The sequence below is a fragment of the Lucilia cuprina genome, chromosome 4 (genome assembly GCF_022045245.1).
Source record: "Lucilia cuprina isolate Lc7/37 chromosome 4, ASM2204524v1, whole genome shotgun sequence".
Classification (NCBI taxonomy): domain Eukaryota; kingdom Metazoa; phylum Arthropoda; class Insecta; order Diptera; family Calliphoridae; genus Lucilia; species Lucilia cuprina.
The window spans coordinates 1403688-1422633 of NC_060952.1; the positions used below are offsets into that span (position 1 = coordinate 1403688).

Genomic DNA, 18946 nt, shown 5'->3' on the forward strand with positions numbered 1-18946 from the left:
TAACATGGTATACTTAACAAGGTACCAGCACTTGAGAGCAAGGCGCTTTAGCGCCTTTGACAGCTTAATCTAAAGTTTAGATTTAGCATTTTTACCTAACGAACTTGCATTCTTTTCTCTTAAATTTTGATCAAAATCTGTGTGTGTTGTTTAAGCTTCTTCTGCTTCAATGTTTTGGCTTTAGAACATTTTTCGAAATGATAACTTTAATAACAATAAAACAGATTAAATTTATAAAAATGCTGTAAAATTTTATGAATCGTTTGCTAATCTTTCCATATTGTAATAATTTAATACATTTTTTTTAAATTTGATTCCGAATCAAAATTTCAAATGATGAGTATTTTTTGTTTAAAAAAAAGATTTTATTTTGGTGAACACTATGCAAATTTTTTAGTGACTACTTATATACAAAATTTTTAACGCTTTTTTAGTAGATGAATAGCGATTTTTGGTATAAAAGAGTTGACAACGCTGCTAAGAGGAATTTCTTCTCATTATGAAATTGTTCATCAGGGATGGCAAAATTGATAGGATGGTACTTTTTAATTACACTATTTGATTACAATGTACCATGATACTCCCGTGTCTTATTTGATACTGCCGGTTAAAATAGAATGGTATTTGATACTGCCGGTTAAAATAGAATGGTACTTTTTTGTTTATACTGATGTTAAAATGTAACGCATATTTAAGCGATTTATTCACAATAAACAATGGATATATATACTTGTAGCTTAATTATTAGCTTTAAGTAAAATTTTTAAATTCATCCTTGTATTAAGCCAAATGTTGCCTGCATTTTTACAATATCGGTGTAATATTTGTATGGGACCTGTAAGACACCATGCACCCATCTACTGGGAAAGAAATTATATATTATAAATATTTTCATTAAATTTTATCATCTGTTGCGGATTGTTGAAATAATTAAGAAATGACAAACTTTTAGCAAAATCATTATTTTAGTACTTTGAGATTAAAAAAGTACTCTGTGAAATTTTACTTGATACTAAAAAAATTCTTTTTCCATCCCTGTTGTTCATTCTTTAATTTATTGTTGTGTGAGGTCTGGTCATAAACTTTATTAGTAGCAGTAGTCGTTAATTGGTCCATATTGAATATGAATGTAAAATAAAATAGTACACAAAACAAAGAATAATCAACATTTGAGACTACTTCCTATTAAAACAAGAATATTTGTACCGTTGAAAATATTTTTTAGTGTTAGAAATTGTTATTTTTCGCCAATTTGATGTGTGTTTCTTTGAAGAATTTTTAATAAATATTAATTCAAAATTTGTTCATATTGCAAATCTGAATATTTGTTAGTGTTTTTGTGTAACTGTAAAATTCTGTTAACAAAGTATGAATCGGACTCGCAAAAAAATTATTCGCCCAAAAAATCCATATTCAAGTGCAAATTTTTTTTCACGCTGGAGTTTCTGGTAAGTTTATGAAAAAAAGAGAAAACAAATGTTAACAGTGTTTTTTATTTTGTATGTGGAATACGACAGTGTTACCGATGCTACATTTGTTGTAATATAATAACACTCATAAAATAACATCCTTTAAAGCCGGCCTTTTATAACCAGTGTTTGTGTTATAGGAAAAAATATGTAGGTACATACCAAAAAAATTTAGAAACTGTAAAGGAAAAGTAATTTTTTTAGAATAATTATTTTAGTATCCTTTGTGAGAAAGTAAATTACTTTTAACTCTAGAAATTATAATTGAACAATTATAATGGAATTCATCAATAATATTGGTGGTATATATCGGGTTATCTTTTTTTATATAAAATTATTTACATAATTTTTTATAGGTATCAATTTTCAAAAGTGTTTAGATGAAAAAAATTCTACCATCTTTTATATACAGTATTGTTGTAATAAAGGGAAATGTATGAACATATGTATGTATGGTATGTAGGGTATAAAGGCTTTTGTAGTTATCTATTTGTATGTAGGTATATACCATATTTGTATGTAGGTATATACATATCATTTTTAAATATATTTTTTTAATAATTTTATGTACACAGACAATAATATTTTAATAAGTTTTTATCTTATTCAGTGAATTAGTTTTATCTAACGTTATTTGTATGTAATTAAAAATATGATTGACAGAGCGATTACAATAATTATCTACAATATTATATTATGATGCTTAATACTGAATATCATAATAAAGACTTTTTTTAACCTATAATGGTATAATGGTATTTTGAAGAATATTTAGTTTATCGAATTTAAGGCTTAACGAACGAAAAAACTTTTTTGCATTGAGTATTGTATATCGAATTAATGAATAAATTTTGTACTTGATATATTTACTAAACAAACCAAAATAACGAGAAAAGTTACAAGAAACTTTTTTAAGTTATTCATTTATTTTGTAATATTAAGCATTTACGCCCAAAATATCAATGTAACATAGTAATAATGAAAACCTGAGATCAACAAGTAGTAATATAAATAATATATATTAATCATCATTTGCTTTCCAGCCGTAAATAATATATTATACATCATTATATAATACACTATGTGGCATCACGACACAGTTGCCAACTACCTCACTTTTATATTTTTTTTATAAAAATTTTCAATAGAAATAAAAGATTTTTTTAGACTTGATTAATATGGTGGACATGAGTGAACATTTTTCTGGCTTCACTATTTGTATTTGTAAATATACAAATTAATGAATGGACTTTGAATAATTGATACAACCAATGAATGATGAATTTTTTTTATTTCACCTAAAAGTATACAATACTTTTACATAAACTACCACAAGTAAGAACGCATCTAATACCGAAGAATATATTCTATTCTATATTAGGTGTGTTCGCGTTCTTTTCAGTAATATCCAATATCCAATAACTTTATGATAATAACCCCGATTGATCGTTCGTTAGTACACGCTATCAATTTGATGTTGCCCTGATACCAGCATACATCATCGTTTTGAGGAGATAAACCTGGATTATCCGTTAGGATTTTCCAATAGACCCCCAACATCTTCAGTTGGATTATCGCCAATTTGTCTTGGGAGATGGCACCGTCACTATTGCTCTTGTCAGCAATGGCTCTAACTAGCGGGTTCTTAGCTAGCTTGAGTCTAGCGTAAGCTTCAGTTTTCTCTGTATTTTTATCATTAATTTTTTATACCCGCCATCAAAAAAGATAAGTGTAATTTTGTCATTCCGTTTGTAACACACCGAAATATTGATCATAGACCCACAAAAGTATATATACAGTGTTTGACAAAAATATGTAAATGATGGTGAAATATGTAGACTTTCGGCCTAATTTAAAAAAGTGTTATTTATGTCTTTTAAATCTGTATTTATAGAAGATATTTTTTAACTAAAATAAATTGCAACCGATTTGTCATTACATTGCGATATCGGTAGTCAAAATTAAATAATTACGGAATTGCGGTACAACATTTAACAAATTTAGTCTTACTTTTTTCCGATCGCTTTTCTATTCTTTGGAGTAGTATATTTACTATTATATAGCCTAGACAACATTCTATAGACTAGTATTTTGTCTAGTGTATTTTGATCAGTCTAAGAACCAGTCTATTGAATAAATGAAAATATATACATAAATATTATTTCAATTCAATTTCATTACAATTATTTAGCCTCAGCGCCTAGAAAACATTGTTGAGGCGAGTTGGCAAATTATATTTTAATACTAATATTTATATACATATGTAAATATCTAAGGTAAAATAAAAAATAAAAAATAAAAAACAAAAAAAAAAAATGTTTGTATAAAAAGTAATAACAATGTAAACAATCTGATATCATTGGGATATATATTCATTTAAATGACAAAAAATACATTCTTTAAATAATTTCTTAAATATAGAAATTCTCGTTTCATTTTTTAAATTTTGTGGCAAATTATTATATTCACGACAGCCCATGAAATCTACTATATGTTATGTTGCTTCTAATCTACACCAAGCTGTTCTTATGTTTCCATTATTTCGCGTAACTATTGCATCATTACGTAGAAACTGTATGGACTGGACATATGTAAGAAGTTGCATTTTATAAAGACAGTGTATAGGCAAAATTTTTTTGTTTTATATATACACTTACAACGAAATTGTTGATATAATTAGTGTTTTTATAACCATATGAAATCGCCGAATAAATCAAGTGAACTAGTATTGTAGCATTATTAATAAAAAGTTTTGTTTCATTTTCGAATTTGTTCTTAAATTTATATAAAATTCCTATAGATATTGAATTATCTAATGACTAACCTATAGTTTTTAAGTACATTTAACTAGACGTTTAAAGTATTTCTGGATTAGTTTTTGGACTAGTATAACAACTCTGTATGTACACTAGTTTATGGTTTTGTTATGGACTAGTCTTGACAATGGACTAATGTCCTTCACATATTGACTAGTTTACTACGTGAAAAAGTCGTCTTGAAATGATTTTGCTTTATACCGATATAGATAAAATTTGCTAAAATATAGATTAATTACAATCTGAAAAAAAGCTTTTTTGTACAATTTGAAAATTCAATTTGCCATCCCTGTCATACAATATTGTTGCAAATAAAAGCGTCAAATCAGTTTAGAATTATAAAAACTCTTTATTTAGACAGTTTTATAAAACTATATACATTTTCTACAGTAAGCTGTAATGCGGTCTATTTATATAAAAGTGCAAAATAAATTATGTAATTTTTAATTATTTATGCCATTAAATGGGCTAGGAATCAGTGTTGCCACAACAAATTTTTTTTCTAACCAAAATTCGAATAAAAAATAACCAAATTAAGAAAAAAGTAAACAAAATTATTTTTATTTGTTTTATGTTTACATTTGGACATTAAAATAACAAATTTATTTTCTGAAGTGGAACTATGTTAAATTTCGTCGCTAAACTGGTATTATGAAGACAGTTATGAGCGTTAAGGTAATTTTCTGTACGGGATCTTATATGGGACGTATGGTCAATTATGGACCAATTCTCATAAAATCTGACAGAGATATTTTAGTTCCTTTAAACCTTGATTATGTTGAATTTTGTTGCTATATTGCAGTACATTCGCAGATTCGTTAACAAATGCAATTAATATTTATTTTAAAAAATAACTGAGTTTTTAACGCGTTTTAGCGCAATTTACATATACTTCACATATGACTTTTTGGAAAACAATTTTAAATTATAAAATTCTTCCCATTTTAATGATCATTGAATGATGTATAAAATGTTAAATTTGAGTGTATGTATAATACGTAGACATTCAAGAATGAGTCCAAGAATAATTTGTAGTAGTTTTAATAATACCTAAATGGATCATGTACTGCAAGTGCGAATTTAAGGCGGTAGTTTTTAGGGAAATTCAGTGTTCAATGTAATATAAGGTCACATCTTTTGTACCGTGTACATATATAAGTCTTAAATAATCGTATCTTTATAGGTTTTAAATATGTCATGAAATATTTTTTGTTTCTAGAATGATATTTTTTATATTTAATTTTTTAGGTGGATGAAAGATCTTTTTCGTCGTGGCCTTAAAGGTCCCTTAGAAGATGAGGAATTGTATCAACATCGTAAAAATTTAGATAGCGAGCGTGTAACTGAGAAATTTGGTCGTTTATGGGATGAAGAACGAAAACGCAAGAACCCGAGTGTTGTACGTATGATAGTTAAAGCGTATGGGACAGTGTTTTTACCATTGGGTATTTTATATTCAATTTGTGAATCTATAACAAAGTAAGTCTCGTAAGATCGTACGTGATTATTTATTATTATTTAATTTTAATACTTACATACATACATACATACATACATACATACATAAATTTGTAAATATTTAGAGCTTTACAACCACTGTTCTTGGGAGGATTGGTGGCTTATTTTGCAAATGGACAAACTGCAATAAGCGAGAAAAGTGCTTATCTTTTTGCCGGTGGTATTGTGTTGTGTTCGATAGTGCCGGTCCTGACATTCCATCCATTTATATTCTACATATTTCAAGTGGGCACGAAAATACGGTTAGCACTATCTGGTTTGATATATCGTAAATGTTTGCAAATTTCTAAAAGTGCCAGCAATGACGGCTTACGCGGGCGTGCTATAAATATATTATCTAATGATTTGGGAAGATTTGATGTGGCATTATGTTTTTTACACGACATTTGGAAAGGTCCTATCGAATCCCTTGTAATCGGTTATTTAATGTACCGAGAAATTGGCATGTCGGCTGTGATTGGTGTGGCGTTTATGTTGAGTTTTATTCCTCTGCAAGCATGGGCGGCTAAAAAGGCTGCATATTATAGACAGAGGACAGCGGAACGAACAGATCTTCGAGTAAAGCTTATGAACGAAATTATACAAGGAATTCAGGTAATAAAAATGTACGCATGGGAAAAATCTTTTGCCAAGGTTGTAGCCGAAGTTAGATTGAAAGAAGTTAAAGCTATACGAGGAACTTCATATATACATGCTGCTCTAAGTTGTACATCGATGATATCTCCACTTTCAGTGTTTTTGGCATTGGTTTCATATGTATATATGGGTGATACTTTGACTGCAAAACGAGTATATACAGTGTCGTCATATTTCAATATGTTAAATGATTCAATGGTACACTTCTGGCCCCTTTCAATAACGTTTATTGCTGAGGCTTGCGTCTCAGCCAGAAGATGCAAAGAATTTCTTTTGGATGGTGACCAGGCTGAAGCTCCATTGAAATTGGAAAAGAAATTAAAAAAGAAAAAGGCAAACAAATCTCAAAATAAAGACCAAAATAAAAATACAGTAGAAAAATTAAATTTCATAGACAACCGAATAAAAGCGCCTATTGAATCTAGTCCTGTGCGGAATGTAAGAACATTAAATATTAATGCCGGATCGAAGGGAGTGATACTGCGTAATGCTACTGCAACATGGGATAGTGATAGCTCACATAGCTACACAAGTCCAGCAATATCAAATTTAAATGTTGAAATCAATGAAAAAACTTTGGCTGCAATCGTTGGACCAGTAGGTTCAGGTAAATCGACCTTTCTTAATGTTCTTTTGGGAGAAGTTCAAATTGACTCCGGTGAAGTTCTAGTCAATGGAAAGGTATCATATTGCTCTCAAGAACCTTGGGTATTTGAAGGGACAATTAGAGACAATGTTGTCTTTGTTGAAGATTATAATGAAAGACGGTATAAACGCGTCTTAAAAGTGTGCGCTTTAGAAAGAGACCTTGAGTTACTTCCCCGAGGAGATTTGACAATAGTTGGAGAGCGTGGAGTAAGTCTTAGCGGAGGTCAAAAAGCTCGTATAAATTTAGCCAGAGCTGTTTATCGTAAAGCGGATATCTACCTCTTAGACGATCCTTTATCAGCTGTAGATACTCATGTTGGCAAACACATTTTTGAGAGATGCATAAATGATTTCTTGTCGTCGAAAGTTCGAATATTGGTTACACATCAATTGCAGTATTTGTTTGACGTTGAGCAACTTTTGTTAATGGGATCGGGGAGAATTGTAGCACAAGGTAGCTATCAGGAACTTCAAAGGTCTAAACAGTTTCAATTTTTGGCTCAAACCCACCATGAATGTGGCGGTGGAGATACGACTGGTGATGAGGTTAGTGTTAGCAGTCACTTGTCTAGAAGTGACTCAGAAAAAAGTATGGAACATTATTACCATTTGTTGCGGCCGGACGAAAAGCCTGTTGAAGATGTGAATAAAGAAGCCCAAGCAATAGGGTCTGTTAAGCTAGATGTCTATCTTTCATACTTTAAAGCCCTTGAAAGTACCTTTATACTAATCCTTATTGTAGGACTATTCATATGTGCCCGCATAATGCTGAATGGTGTTGATTATTTCTTATCACGATGGTAAGTTCTATAACAATATTTGAATTTTCCAGTCTCTGTGACAATGTGACCATTTTTAGGGTTATTTGGGAGGAAAACCGAAATTCATCCTATGTTGGTGCAAATAATTCTTTTGCAGAAGTTCTGATTTCGAATTACACAATTTTTGATACAACTTCCAATGGAGACTTTCAAGAGAAAGAAAATGAAAGACAAAAGAGAGTGATTATTTATTCATCAATGTTGGGAGCTACCCTGGTTGTGTATTTGTTACGGACTTTTGGATTTTTCCGAATGTGTTTAAGAATTTCTTTAAAATTGCATGATCGCTTATTTCGAGGTATTACGCGAACAAGTATGTACTTCTTCAATACAAACTCTTCTGGCCGCATTTTGAACCGTTTTTCAAAAGATATCAGAACTGTGGATGCAGATTTACCTCACACGCTAATGGATTGTTTATCTGTAAGGCTTTTTATATATTTATGTATTTCAATACATATCGTCAAAAATGCAAAAGGGAGTAAAACCACTTTTTAACAATTTACATTGTTGCTATAAAAACGTAATTTGTTTAAAATGTTGATGCACTGGACCATTTTCAATCTAAAAGTCGATTTAAGTTTGTTGGTTGTTATTCCTTTTTGCATTTTACATGACGATATGTACAAACTTATACAAAATTCTAAATACCTCACAAAATTTCAGTTTGCTATTGATGCCTCAGGCGTACTGATTATTGTGGCGATTGCAAATTATTGGCTGTTAGTACCTGCAGTTTTAATAGTTATTTGTCTTGTTGGTATTCGATTTCTCTACGTAAACACAAGTCGAAGTGTCAAACGTTTGGAATCTATTTGTAAGTAATAAAAGATAAATGATTTATTTTTAGCGATTTAACCAATTATTTGAATTTAAAGCGCGCAGCCCTGTGTACTCGCTTACCAATCAAACCTTCCAAGGACTTACAACAATTCGAGCATTGGAAGCCGAATCAGCATTAGAATCGGAATTTCATGATTATTTAAACGCAAATACGTCTGCATGGTTCTTGTTTCTGTCTTGTACTAGAGCATTTGCCTTATGGACAGATATTATTTGTGTTTTTTACATAACTGTCGTTACATTTAGTTTTCTATTACTCGGAGCGGACTTTAACAGTGGGGATGTCGGCTTGGCCATTCTACATTCAAGTACTATGATTGGTATGTGTCAATGGGGCATGCGTCAAACAGCAGAATTAGAGAATCAAATGACCAGTGTTGAACGTGTGTTAGAGTATACCGAACAACCTCCAGAGCCACCAATGGAAACATTAGATGAATTCAAACCCAAAGGCGAATGGCCAAGCAAAGGCCGTATTGAGTTTATTAACTTCAAATTGAAATATGATCCAAAAGAGTCGTATGTCTTAAAGGATCTAAACTTTTCTATTGAATCGAATGAGAAAGTTGGCATCGTAGGAAGAACAGGAGCTGGTAAATCTTCTATTATACAATCACTATTTCGCTTAGCTTACAATGAGGGTGTAATTCGTATTGACAATGTGAACATTGAACAACTAGGACTTTATGATTTGAGAAGCAATATTTCTATTATACCACAAGATCCTGTACTATTTTCGGGCACGTTACGCTATAATCTGGATCCATTAGAAGAATGCAGTGACGTGGAAATGTGGAAGGCGTTAGAAGATGTCGAATTAAGAGGACATGTATCGACACTTATTGGTGGATTAAACTGTCGCATGTATGATGGTGGCTCTAATTTTAGTGTAGGTCAAAGACAACTGGTTTGCTTAGCAAGAGCAATTCTCAGAAAAAATAAAATTTTAATTCTAGATGAAGCTACAGCTAACGTGGATCCTGAGTAAGTACTAAAACTGATATGTTTGATTAATTTATGATAATGACTCTAATCTTTTATCTCCTTTTTAAAACATTGCAGAACAGATAAACTTATACAAAAAACTATAAGAACGAAATTCTCGGACTGTACCGTTCTAACCATAGCCCATCGTTTGCACACTGTTATGGATAGTGATAGAGTTTTAGTTATGGATGCTGGTCAAGCTGTTGAATTGGGTCATCCTTTTGAGTTACTACAAAAACCAGGTGGCTTCCTACGTAACTTAGTTGATCATACCGGCCTAGCGACAGCAGCAGCCCTATTTCAAGCTGCTGAGGAAAACTATGAGTTGAAATTTGAAGGAACTAAAAACGACACAGATATAAAAAAACAATTGTGATAAAAAGTATACAGAAACTTCTACATCATATATATACATTCATGTTTACATATAAACCTACCCTACAGTACGAAAAGTGCCAATTAGCAGCTTTCACTAGTTGTATTACCACATTTCTAACTAAATACACATTTAGTACACATTTGATTAACAAGAAGTTTATGAAAATAAATTCCAAATAAATTAAATGTCACTTTGATAGCACAAATAATTACATGGTTAATTTCTGACGAAATGTAATGCTGAAATGTCCGTTTGAATTTAATGATGCGGAAATACAAAAATTGGTACGAAAAGTTTATGCCATTCATAACAACAATTAGTGCTTCGTACTAGCAAGAGAGCTTCCAACTACAAATCAATAGACACGTAGTTTAACCCCAGTTTCAGAATTATTTTTTTCTTTTTTCGTTGGAGAATTTGAACTAGAGATGTTAATGAATGGATGCAATGATAAAATTCCTCGTGGGTTAATTTCACTAGTGTTTGTTCTTTATGGCTGTTAATATCGCCGCTGTAGAACTAATTCGTCATACTGCAGGGTACTTATGAGTGAAATCCCTTTAAAATGTATTAGTCAATTTTTATTTAAATTTAATCAATTAATTTTTTTAAGGTATTCAATTAATACTGCCAATTTTAAAAGCTCAGTACTTAATTTATTTCTTCCATTTATGTGTTATAATTAAATACATACAGGATATACCTTTTTATGTTCGTATGTAAGTGTAAATTGTAAAATATAATAATTTATTATAGGTGTTTGTATTAATTTAAATTAAATGCAATGTATTATACAAAGTATTTGTATTCATAATCTGATCAAAAGTAATATAGGAATTTTCATTTTTTATATTATATTAGAAGTTTACATATGTTTAAGACTAGCTATTGAAATTAATATACGTAGGCGTACTTACAAATTCAATACATATTTTTGTACTTAACATATTTAAAACCAAATAAAGTGCCTAAATTTATGCAATTTTTCGTGAGAAAAATGTTAAATTATAAATAAAAATAAATGATATGATGATCACTAAACACAATTTGATTTTGTCGAGTGTTTTATTCGTCTGTGCCTTGTATAGGGTATATTTTAGGGTTATTCGAATAATCGAGGATAAAAATTTGCTTTTCTTTGAACAAATACAAAAAATCTAATTTAGAATAAAGACTAGTTCGAACAATTTTTGTCGAATAATCGAATATTCGAAAAATATATGTAACTGTTATTTTTTACATATATTTTATTAAAATATTGAACAAAAAATTACATTAATATTAAAAAACACATACTAAATCAAAAGATCAGTTATAATTGGAACACATCTTTTACTATTTTTTGCAATTTTCAGAAATTAAATACTGAAAGTACTTACCACGCTCGCATACAAATAGGGAGTTAAGTAAGTAATCATTTCCTAATAATAAGTTAAGGAGTTAGTATTGTTTTCGAATAAAAATTGCGTATACTAATAGATTAAAAAAATATTTTAATTTTTTATGAACAACAACAAAAGTCATAGAAGAGTGAAATCTGTCAATAAACCATTGGTAATTTGATTTTTATTTTGATACGGAGTTTTATTTTGTAATGAATTTGATCCGTTAATAAAACTGTATACATACAGTACAATACAATTATTTTCAGTTTGTGCAAATATTATAATAATTATTTTTAGATACATACCACTTACAGTATTTAATAATAACTTCACATACATACCTACATATGTGATTCGCACTATCTCTCTCTTTGGATCATCAAAATCAAAATAGGTACTATTCAAGTCAAAATACTTATTATAGATAAGATATTTATTTCAACTTTTATTTGCCATAACTTAGATTGCAGCAGCATACTATAGCAATTTTATTCTAATTTAAAAAATAGAAATAACGATTAAAATACAATAGGTAAACAATAACAATATATAGACTCGAGGGCGCGTAATGATAGTGCTTTTTACTTTTTTTAACTTTTTAAGTTGTTGTTGATATGATGAATCCTGTCAATAAGGATTTAGATAAAATCATCAAATGTAGTGAATTAATTTATTTCGTCTTTAATTTTTATAGAATTTCAATGTGTAGTTGTTTTTAATTGTGAATTATATCTTCTTAGCACAGGTTAAAATAGTGGTCAAATCGAATGGAGAACTCAGTGTGCGCGTATCGTTAGAAAATAAAAAATCAATTAAAAAAAACGAGACAATTTTTAAATTATAAATTTAATTTATAATAAGGAATTGACTAAAAAATGGTTATGTGTGTTTGATTACAAATTAAAATACTAATAAAATGAATAAATCACAAGAAAACAGTGAACGTAAACCAAATCCTATTTTAAAAGCAAATTTTTTATCAAAATGGTTCTTCTGGTAAATATTACAAAATATTTATGTTAAAAATTTAAAAAAAATAATAAAAATAAATAAATAAAACAAACCAAATAGTATCTAACAAACAATTTCTAAATTTTTTATAGTGGACACACATTGCTTTCGATATCAACAACTGATCTCAGTAATAAATAGTCCATTGAATTTTAAAACAATTGAGACATAATTTTAAATCACTTTAATAATTAACAGTGACAAAATATATTGCTTAAGAATTTTGATAAGTACCACTTCTAGTTATGGCACATTGGAATTTTATTTAAGTGTACCTTCGAATGTTTAATGATGGTTGTCTAAAATATAAAAATATTGGTGCAGCGTCGTTTCACACTTTTCGTTGAAATAATAGTAATAATATTAAAGGAAAAAATAAATCGAAAACAAACATATATACAAAGTAAACTTAAACTTATTCAAATATAAACTTATGCAAATATGATTTTTAGATGTTAGACTATTTTCGTTATCCTTAAATTAATAATTATTTAATATAAAAATTTGTCGAACTAGAAATGAAGGAATTAGGATAATGCTATTTCAAAAATATTTGTTTTTATCGCTTGAATAATTTAAAATGTTTATCAGGGAAATTAATATATTTTTAATTGTTAAATATTGTTCCTACGCTCACCTTGAAGTATTTTAATCGGCTCACTTTATTAGTCGATTATCGTCGCCCAAGAACTTAGTTTGTTGAAATCGGTTCATTATTTCATGCAACTGTACCCCTCGAATAGGGCTTTGGAAAACACATTTCTGCATAAATAAGTTTTGTTTTGTGAAAATAACAAAACAATTTTTATTAAACCTGTTTGAATTCGTTGAAATTCGTTTGATCACTATTGTAGTTGTAATTTTTTTCATCATATTAAAAAATAAGGATTTGCATTAAAAATTTTTATTTAAAAGAATTAAAAGGTTTTAAATACATAGATATCTTATATTATTACTCGTGCAAAGAATATCCGTATATAAATAACTGTTTTTATATTAATAGAACTTGTTTATTTAATTTTCATTGTTTGGCCATTAGAATCTGATGGCTGGCTGGCTGGCTGGCTGACTATTTATTGCCCATAAATTATTTGATAATAAAAATAAAATACCAACAAATAGAAGACAAAAAAGAAATAAAAAAGGGAAATTGTTTAATAAATTAAATTTTGATATTAAATATTACTGATACTATTTATTTATTTACTCGTCCATTGATGATGATGTGTTTGTCTTATCAATAAAAAAAAAAAATAAAAATAAAAATACACGACACCATATTTTTTCGTGCTTTTGCGTTTGTTATTAGTAGTATGCTACTCATGTGAGGGAGGATTTAAAACTGTCAGTCAAATCAAAAGTCAATACTCACTAATGTGGCCTTTTTAAAATGGTTTATGACTTTATTTTGCAAGATTTCTTTTGAACCTAATGATTATGATAACGTGTCATGTACATAAACAATAACGGAAAGTTTGTTTTGAATTGATTTTTGTTACAGGTGGACACGAGAGACATTTCGTAAAGGCTATAGAGAACAATTGGAAGCAAATGATCTTTACGAACATATTCCCACATTGGATAGCAAAAATGTTTCGTTTGCTCTTATTAAGCATTGGGAACGAGAGGTTCGCCGTAAAAAGCCGAACTTGTTGCATATGATTTTTAGAGCATACGGATGGAAATTCGTACCAACATGCATTTTGTATTCAATTTTGGAAATTTCTATACAGTAAGTCAATAACGAAAAGTATAGTAGAAATTATATTTTTAATATTTGCTTTTCGCTTTTCAAGTTGTTCACAGCCATTGTTTCTCGGTGGATTGGTGTCCTTTTTTTCTGAGGGTCAAACGGACATAAGTAAAAATCAGGCATATCTCTATGCCACTGGCATTGTTCTGTGTTCGTTGGTATCAACGCTATGCTTCCATCCCTTCATGTTCTACCTATTTGAAACGGGAACTCGTATACGTTTGGCTTGTTCCGGTTTAGTTTATCGGAAATGTTTACGTTCCTCGGTGACTGCAGAAAATAGCGGAATGAGTGGCTTTGCTATAGCGGTACTTTCAACAGATTTACCACAATTTGATATGACATTTTATTTCTTTCATGATTTGTGGAAAGGGCCCATCGAGGCATGTATCATGGGTTATATAATGTATTTAGAAATTGGTTGGCCAGCGATTGTTGGCTTAGCATCTATTGTAATTTTTATACCACTACAAGCATGGGCAGCTAAAGCCTCTGCGCACTTTAGGCATGAGTCGGCGGAACATGGAGACGACCGTGTTAAGTTAATGAATGAGATAATAACAGCCATGCAGGTTATAAAAATGTATGCCTGGGAAAAATCGTTTGCAAAATTAATTGCCTTAATACGCAAGAAAGAAATAAAAGCTATTAGGGGCTCCATGAACATCTACGCGGCTCTACAATGTACTGAAATGATTTCAAAGTTGGCACTTTTTCTTAGCTTGGTATCATACGTCTACACTGGTGATATTGTGACTGCTAAAAAGGTGTTCATTATATCGTCATATTATGATGTTTTAAATGATTCCCTTTTACACTTCTGGCCATTGGCAGTTACTACTTGGGCTGAAACGACAGTATGTGCTCGTCGTGTTGTCACGTTTCTAATGCAGAGTGAAGATCCGGCGGATGGAGGATTAGAAAACTTCGGAATGGACGACGATGATGAAAAAGGAAATTTCAGTGGTCGTGTTCACAATCCCAGAGCTATAAAGAAGGGAGTAATCCTACACAACTTGTCTGCTAGCTGGGACAAAGTTGAATCTGATAAGAGGCTGAGCCACATTGAAAATGTAAATGCTCACATTCACGAACAGCAATTTATAGGCATTGTTGGCAATGTTGGCTCTGGTAAGACTACATTACTTAATGCTATACTGGGAGAATTGGAAATTATTAAGGGAAATGTCGAAGTAAATGGCACCATAAGTTATGCGCCGCAAGAAGCGTGGATTTTTGAATCGAGTATACGAGAGAATATTCTATTTGTCGAAAAATACGATGAGGCACGTTATAAGGCGGTATTGCATGCCTGTGAGCTGGAGCGAGATATTTCTTTATTTCCTCACGGAGACTCGACAATAGTGGGAGAACGCGGTATTAGCTTAAGTGGCGGACAAAAGGCACGTATAAGCTTGGCGCGTGCGGTTTATCGCCAGGCTGATATTTACATATTCGACGATCCTCTCTCTGCCGTAGACTCTTATGTTGGCAAACGCTTGCTAGAACAATGTATTAAAAAATTTCTATCCGATAAAATTCGTATATTAGTGACACATCACGTAGAACATCTAAAGGATACTGATCGTTTAATATTAATGGAAAATGGAATTGCCGCCGAGCAAGGAACTTATGAAGCTCTTAAAACAACAATACGTTTTAGAGTACACCTGGAACATGAAGGAGGTGAACAGAAAGCAAGTATTCAACATGCCGACAGCATAATTAATAAGGATAGAGATGATAAGTTCAAAACGAATGAAATATTGCCAGATGATACAAAGGATAAAGGAGAAGAACGCAAAGAACTTCAAATGCAGGGGTCTGTCAAATTGCTTACCTATTTCACCTATTTTTATGCCTTGGGTATGCCATGGTTAATTATTTTCGTATTTGTACTCTTTATATTGGCCAGAGCTTGTCAGGCTACAATGGATATTTTCATATCAAAATGGTATGTATGAATAATATCATATGTATCTATGTAACTCTAATGTCCATAGTTATCTTACATATTTAAAGTTATTATATAATCATATTACTTCATTTTTTAGGGCTACTTGGGAAGAAACTTTGCCCGCAGTACATGAGACTTATTCCGAATATTCTTCCAAGCGAACACGTCTAGTAGTAGTCTATACCATATTCATTATTGCTACTTTAGTTTTGTACATTATGCGCACTTTTGGCTTTTTTATGATCAGTTTAAAGATCTCGTTACGTTTACACGATAGTCTCTTTAATGGCATAATTCGAGCGTACATGTACTTCTTCAATACAAATCCATCTGGTCGGATTTTAAATCGTTTTTCTAGTGATATCACCAATATAGATGTGGCATTACCACAGGCTATGTTAGATTCTTTGGAGGTAAGTGACTTTTCCGTTCTTCAGTTACATCGAATTGTCACAACATTGTTGCATGATGATGTCTCTGCTTCTTTCAGTTCTTCGTCAACGCGTTTGCTGTTCTTGTTATTGTAGCTATAGCAAACTATTGGCTTCTAATACCGGCTTTTATAATGATATTGTTACTTTATTTTTGTCGAGGACTTTATATCGGAGCTAGTCGTAGTTTAAAAAGGATTGAAGTCATGTGTAAGTTTAAAATACAACGGTATATATAAAGGTGAAAATATTAAAAATCATTCATTCTTTTCGCATTGGTATTAGTTTATTTTTCTTTTAATTGCGTAAAACCAAAAGTTCATTTTTTTGTAAAATTTTAATTGTTCAGACAGACCTTAAGCACACAAAATTTCAAAAGAAATAATATTTTCTAAATTAATTTTAGCACGAAGTCCAGTATATTCTCATACTAATCAAACGTTTCAAGGATTAACAACAATACGGGCGTTAAATGCTACGCGGCATTTGGAACAAGAATTTCATGGATTGCAAAATAAGAACACCTCAGCTCTTTACCTCTATGTTACATCGAATAGAGCTTTTGCATTTTGGACCGACTTGATTTGTGTTTTATACATTTTAGCAGTGACTTTCAGTTTTCTTTTGATCGATCGTAATTTTTATAGTGGTGACGTAGGCTTGGCCATTACACAATCCATGACGCTGGTAATAATGTGTCAGTGGGGTATGAGACAAACTGCTGAAATGGAAAATAACATGACCAGTGTTGAACGAGTTATCGAATATGCAGAAACTCCATCAGAGCCAGCATTAGAAACGGATCCTTTAGTCAAGTTATCCGAGAGCTGGCCATCTGAAGGTCGTATGATCTTTAATAATTTGCGATTACGCTATTCTGAAAAAGGTGATTACGTATTGAAAGGTTTGAATTTCTCAATAAACCCAATGGAAAAAATTGGCATTGTTGGGCGAACAGGTGCAGGAAAATCGTCTATTATACAAGCCATATTTCGCTTGGCTAAGAACGAAGGAATAATTGATATTGATGGCCACGACATTGAAGAGTTGGGATTACATGACTTGCGTAGTCGTATTTCGATTATTCCTCAAGATCCAATATTGTTTTCGGGCACATTGCGTTTCAATCTCGATCCTTTTGAAGAAAAGACCGATGAAGAAATATGGAACGCGTTAGAGGATGTTAAGTTAAAACCATACGTCAAAGCCTTAGAGGGAGGACTGTCCTCTCGCATGTACGATGGCGGATCCAATTTTAGCATGGGTCAACGTCAATTGGTATGCATGGCTAGAGCAATTCTACGACACAATAAAATACTTATAATGGATGAAGCCACTGCCAACGTCGATCCGGAGTAAGTTCATGTAATCCCTTGTTTAAAATAGTTTTAATTCTTATTCTTTTCATTCACAGAACTGATAAACTCATCCAAGAAGCTATACATTCCAAATTTGCCAAGTGCACCGTCCTTACAATTGCACACAGATTGCATACTGTCATGGACAACGATAGAGTTTTGGTGGTGGATGCTGGTAATGTAGTTGAATTAGGGCATCCTTTCGAGTTGTTACAAAACACTAAAGGTTACTTGTATAAGTTTGTAGAAAAGACTGGTACAGGTACTGCCCAATATTTAAGACATCTTGCCGAGGAGAGCTATCGTAAGCGTGTGAGCGATAAAAAGACAGAATAATTAACTATTTTTGTTAAATTTTCTTTACGAGAGCAAAAGATTTTCTTCTTTATTATTAAAGAAGTTTTAATTAAGACTTAAGCATTTCTTTTTTTATAATTAATAGAGAGACTGTATTTTTGTTATATGTACATACATATATTAACATTGGATATCTAGATGTTGACTGTTATATAATATAGGTAGAAATTAGAATAGAATATTTGTATTTACAATAAATTGGAAATACTTTATCTGATTAGTGTTATTTAAAAAAAATATGTAAATTATTGTTTTACGTTTTTCGATGAAATCTATTAAAAATTTTATTATACAAATCATTGATATTTATAATTTTATTATTATTTCTTTAATAAATCATACAAAATTATGCATTTGTTTTTTGTTTATGTTCTGTTCTTGTATTTTGTACAAAATTCAAATGTGTAGTAAAACTGTAAAAATTGCCTAAGATCTACATACGTCACAAATGTCATTTGAAATGATTAAATAAAAAAACTTGACAGAAAATTTACTTGTAGGTACCTATAACGTTCAAGTAAACGAATCATCGAATTAAAAAAGTGCAAATGTTTCTTTAATTTTCTAGAATATTAGA

At 30.7% G+C, this 18946-nt stretch overlaps 2 protein-coding genes across 3 annotated transcripts; both read left to right on the forward strand.

The window, feature by feature from the left end:
* The first annotated feature begins 1051 nt into the window (after positions 1 to 1051).
* On the forward strand, positions 1052 to 11163 carry LOC111690497 (probable multidrug resistance-associated protein lethal(2)03659). Of its 2 annotated transcripts, XM_046948531.1 has the most exons (8): positions 1052 to 1448; positions 1518 to 1619; positions 5534 to 5764; positions 5869 to 7887; positions 7947 to 8331; positions 8575 to 8725; positions 8787 to 9735; positions 9814 to 11163. In XM_046948531.1, coding segments are annotated over exons 2-8 (4038 nt in total). In that variant the 5' UTR covers positions 1052 to 1448; positions 1518 to 1617; the 3' UTR covers positions 10115 to 11163. The 2 variants fall into 2 exon arrangements, with proteins under 2 accessions (XP_046804487.1, XP_023308754.2); XM_023452986.2 differs by lacking the exon at positions 1518 to 1619 and having other exon boundaries at positions 1053 to 1448.
* Positions 11164 to 12347: 1184 nt separating this feature from the next.
* LOC111690505 (probable multidrug resistance-associated protein lethal(2)03659) lies at positions 12348 to 18710 on the forward strand. The gene is made up of 7 exons (XM_023452998.2): positions 12348 to 12498; positions 14015 to 14245; positions 14310 to 16220; positions 16321 to 16636; positions 16714 to 16864; positions 17061 to 18009; positions 18069 to 18710. The coding sequence occupies exons 1-7, from the start codon at positions 12419 to 12421 to the stop codon at positions 18346 to 18348; spliced, it is 3918 nt and encodes a 1305-aa protein (XP_023308766.2). The 5' UTR covers positions 12348 to 12418; the 3' UTR covers positions 18349 to 18710.
* Positions 18711 to 18946: the final 236 nt, after the last annotated feature.

What these genes read in the sequence shown, in the direction of transcription:
- LOC111690497 (XM_023452986.2), top strand. Translation starts at nt 1,369, where the DNA reads ATGAATCGGACTCGCAAAAAAATTATTCGCCCAAAAAATCCATATTCA. An exon ending in GATTATTTCTTATCACGATG is followed by an intron (nt 7,888 to 7,946) that starts GTAAGTTCTATA and finishes GACCATTTTTAG; the next exon opens with GGTTATTTGGGAGGAAAACC. An exon ending in CGCTAATGGATTGTTTATCT is followed by an intron (nt 8,332 to 8,574) that starts GTAAGGCTTTTT and finishes ACAAAATTTCAG; the next exon opens with TTTGCTATTGATGCCTCAGG.
- LOC111690505 (XM_023452998.2), top strand. Translation starts at nt 12,419, where the DNA reads ATGAATAAATCACAAGAAAACAGTGAACGTAAACCAAATCCTATTTTA. An exon ending in ATTTTGGAAATTTCTATACA is followed by an intron (nt 14,246 to 14,309) that starts GTAAGTCAATAA and finishes TCGCTTTTCAAG; the next exon opens with TTGTTCACAGCCATTGTTTC. An exon ending in AAAAAGGATTGAAGTCATGT is followed by an intron (nt 16,865 to 17,060) that starts GTAAGTTTAAAA and finishes AATTAATTTTAG; the next exon opens with CACGAAGTCCAGTATATTCT.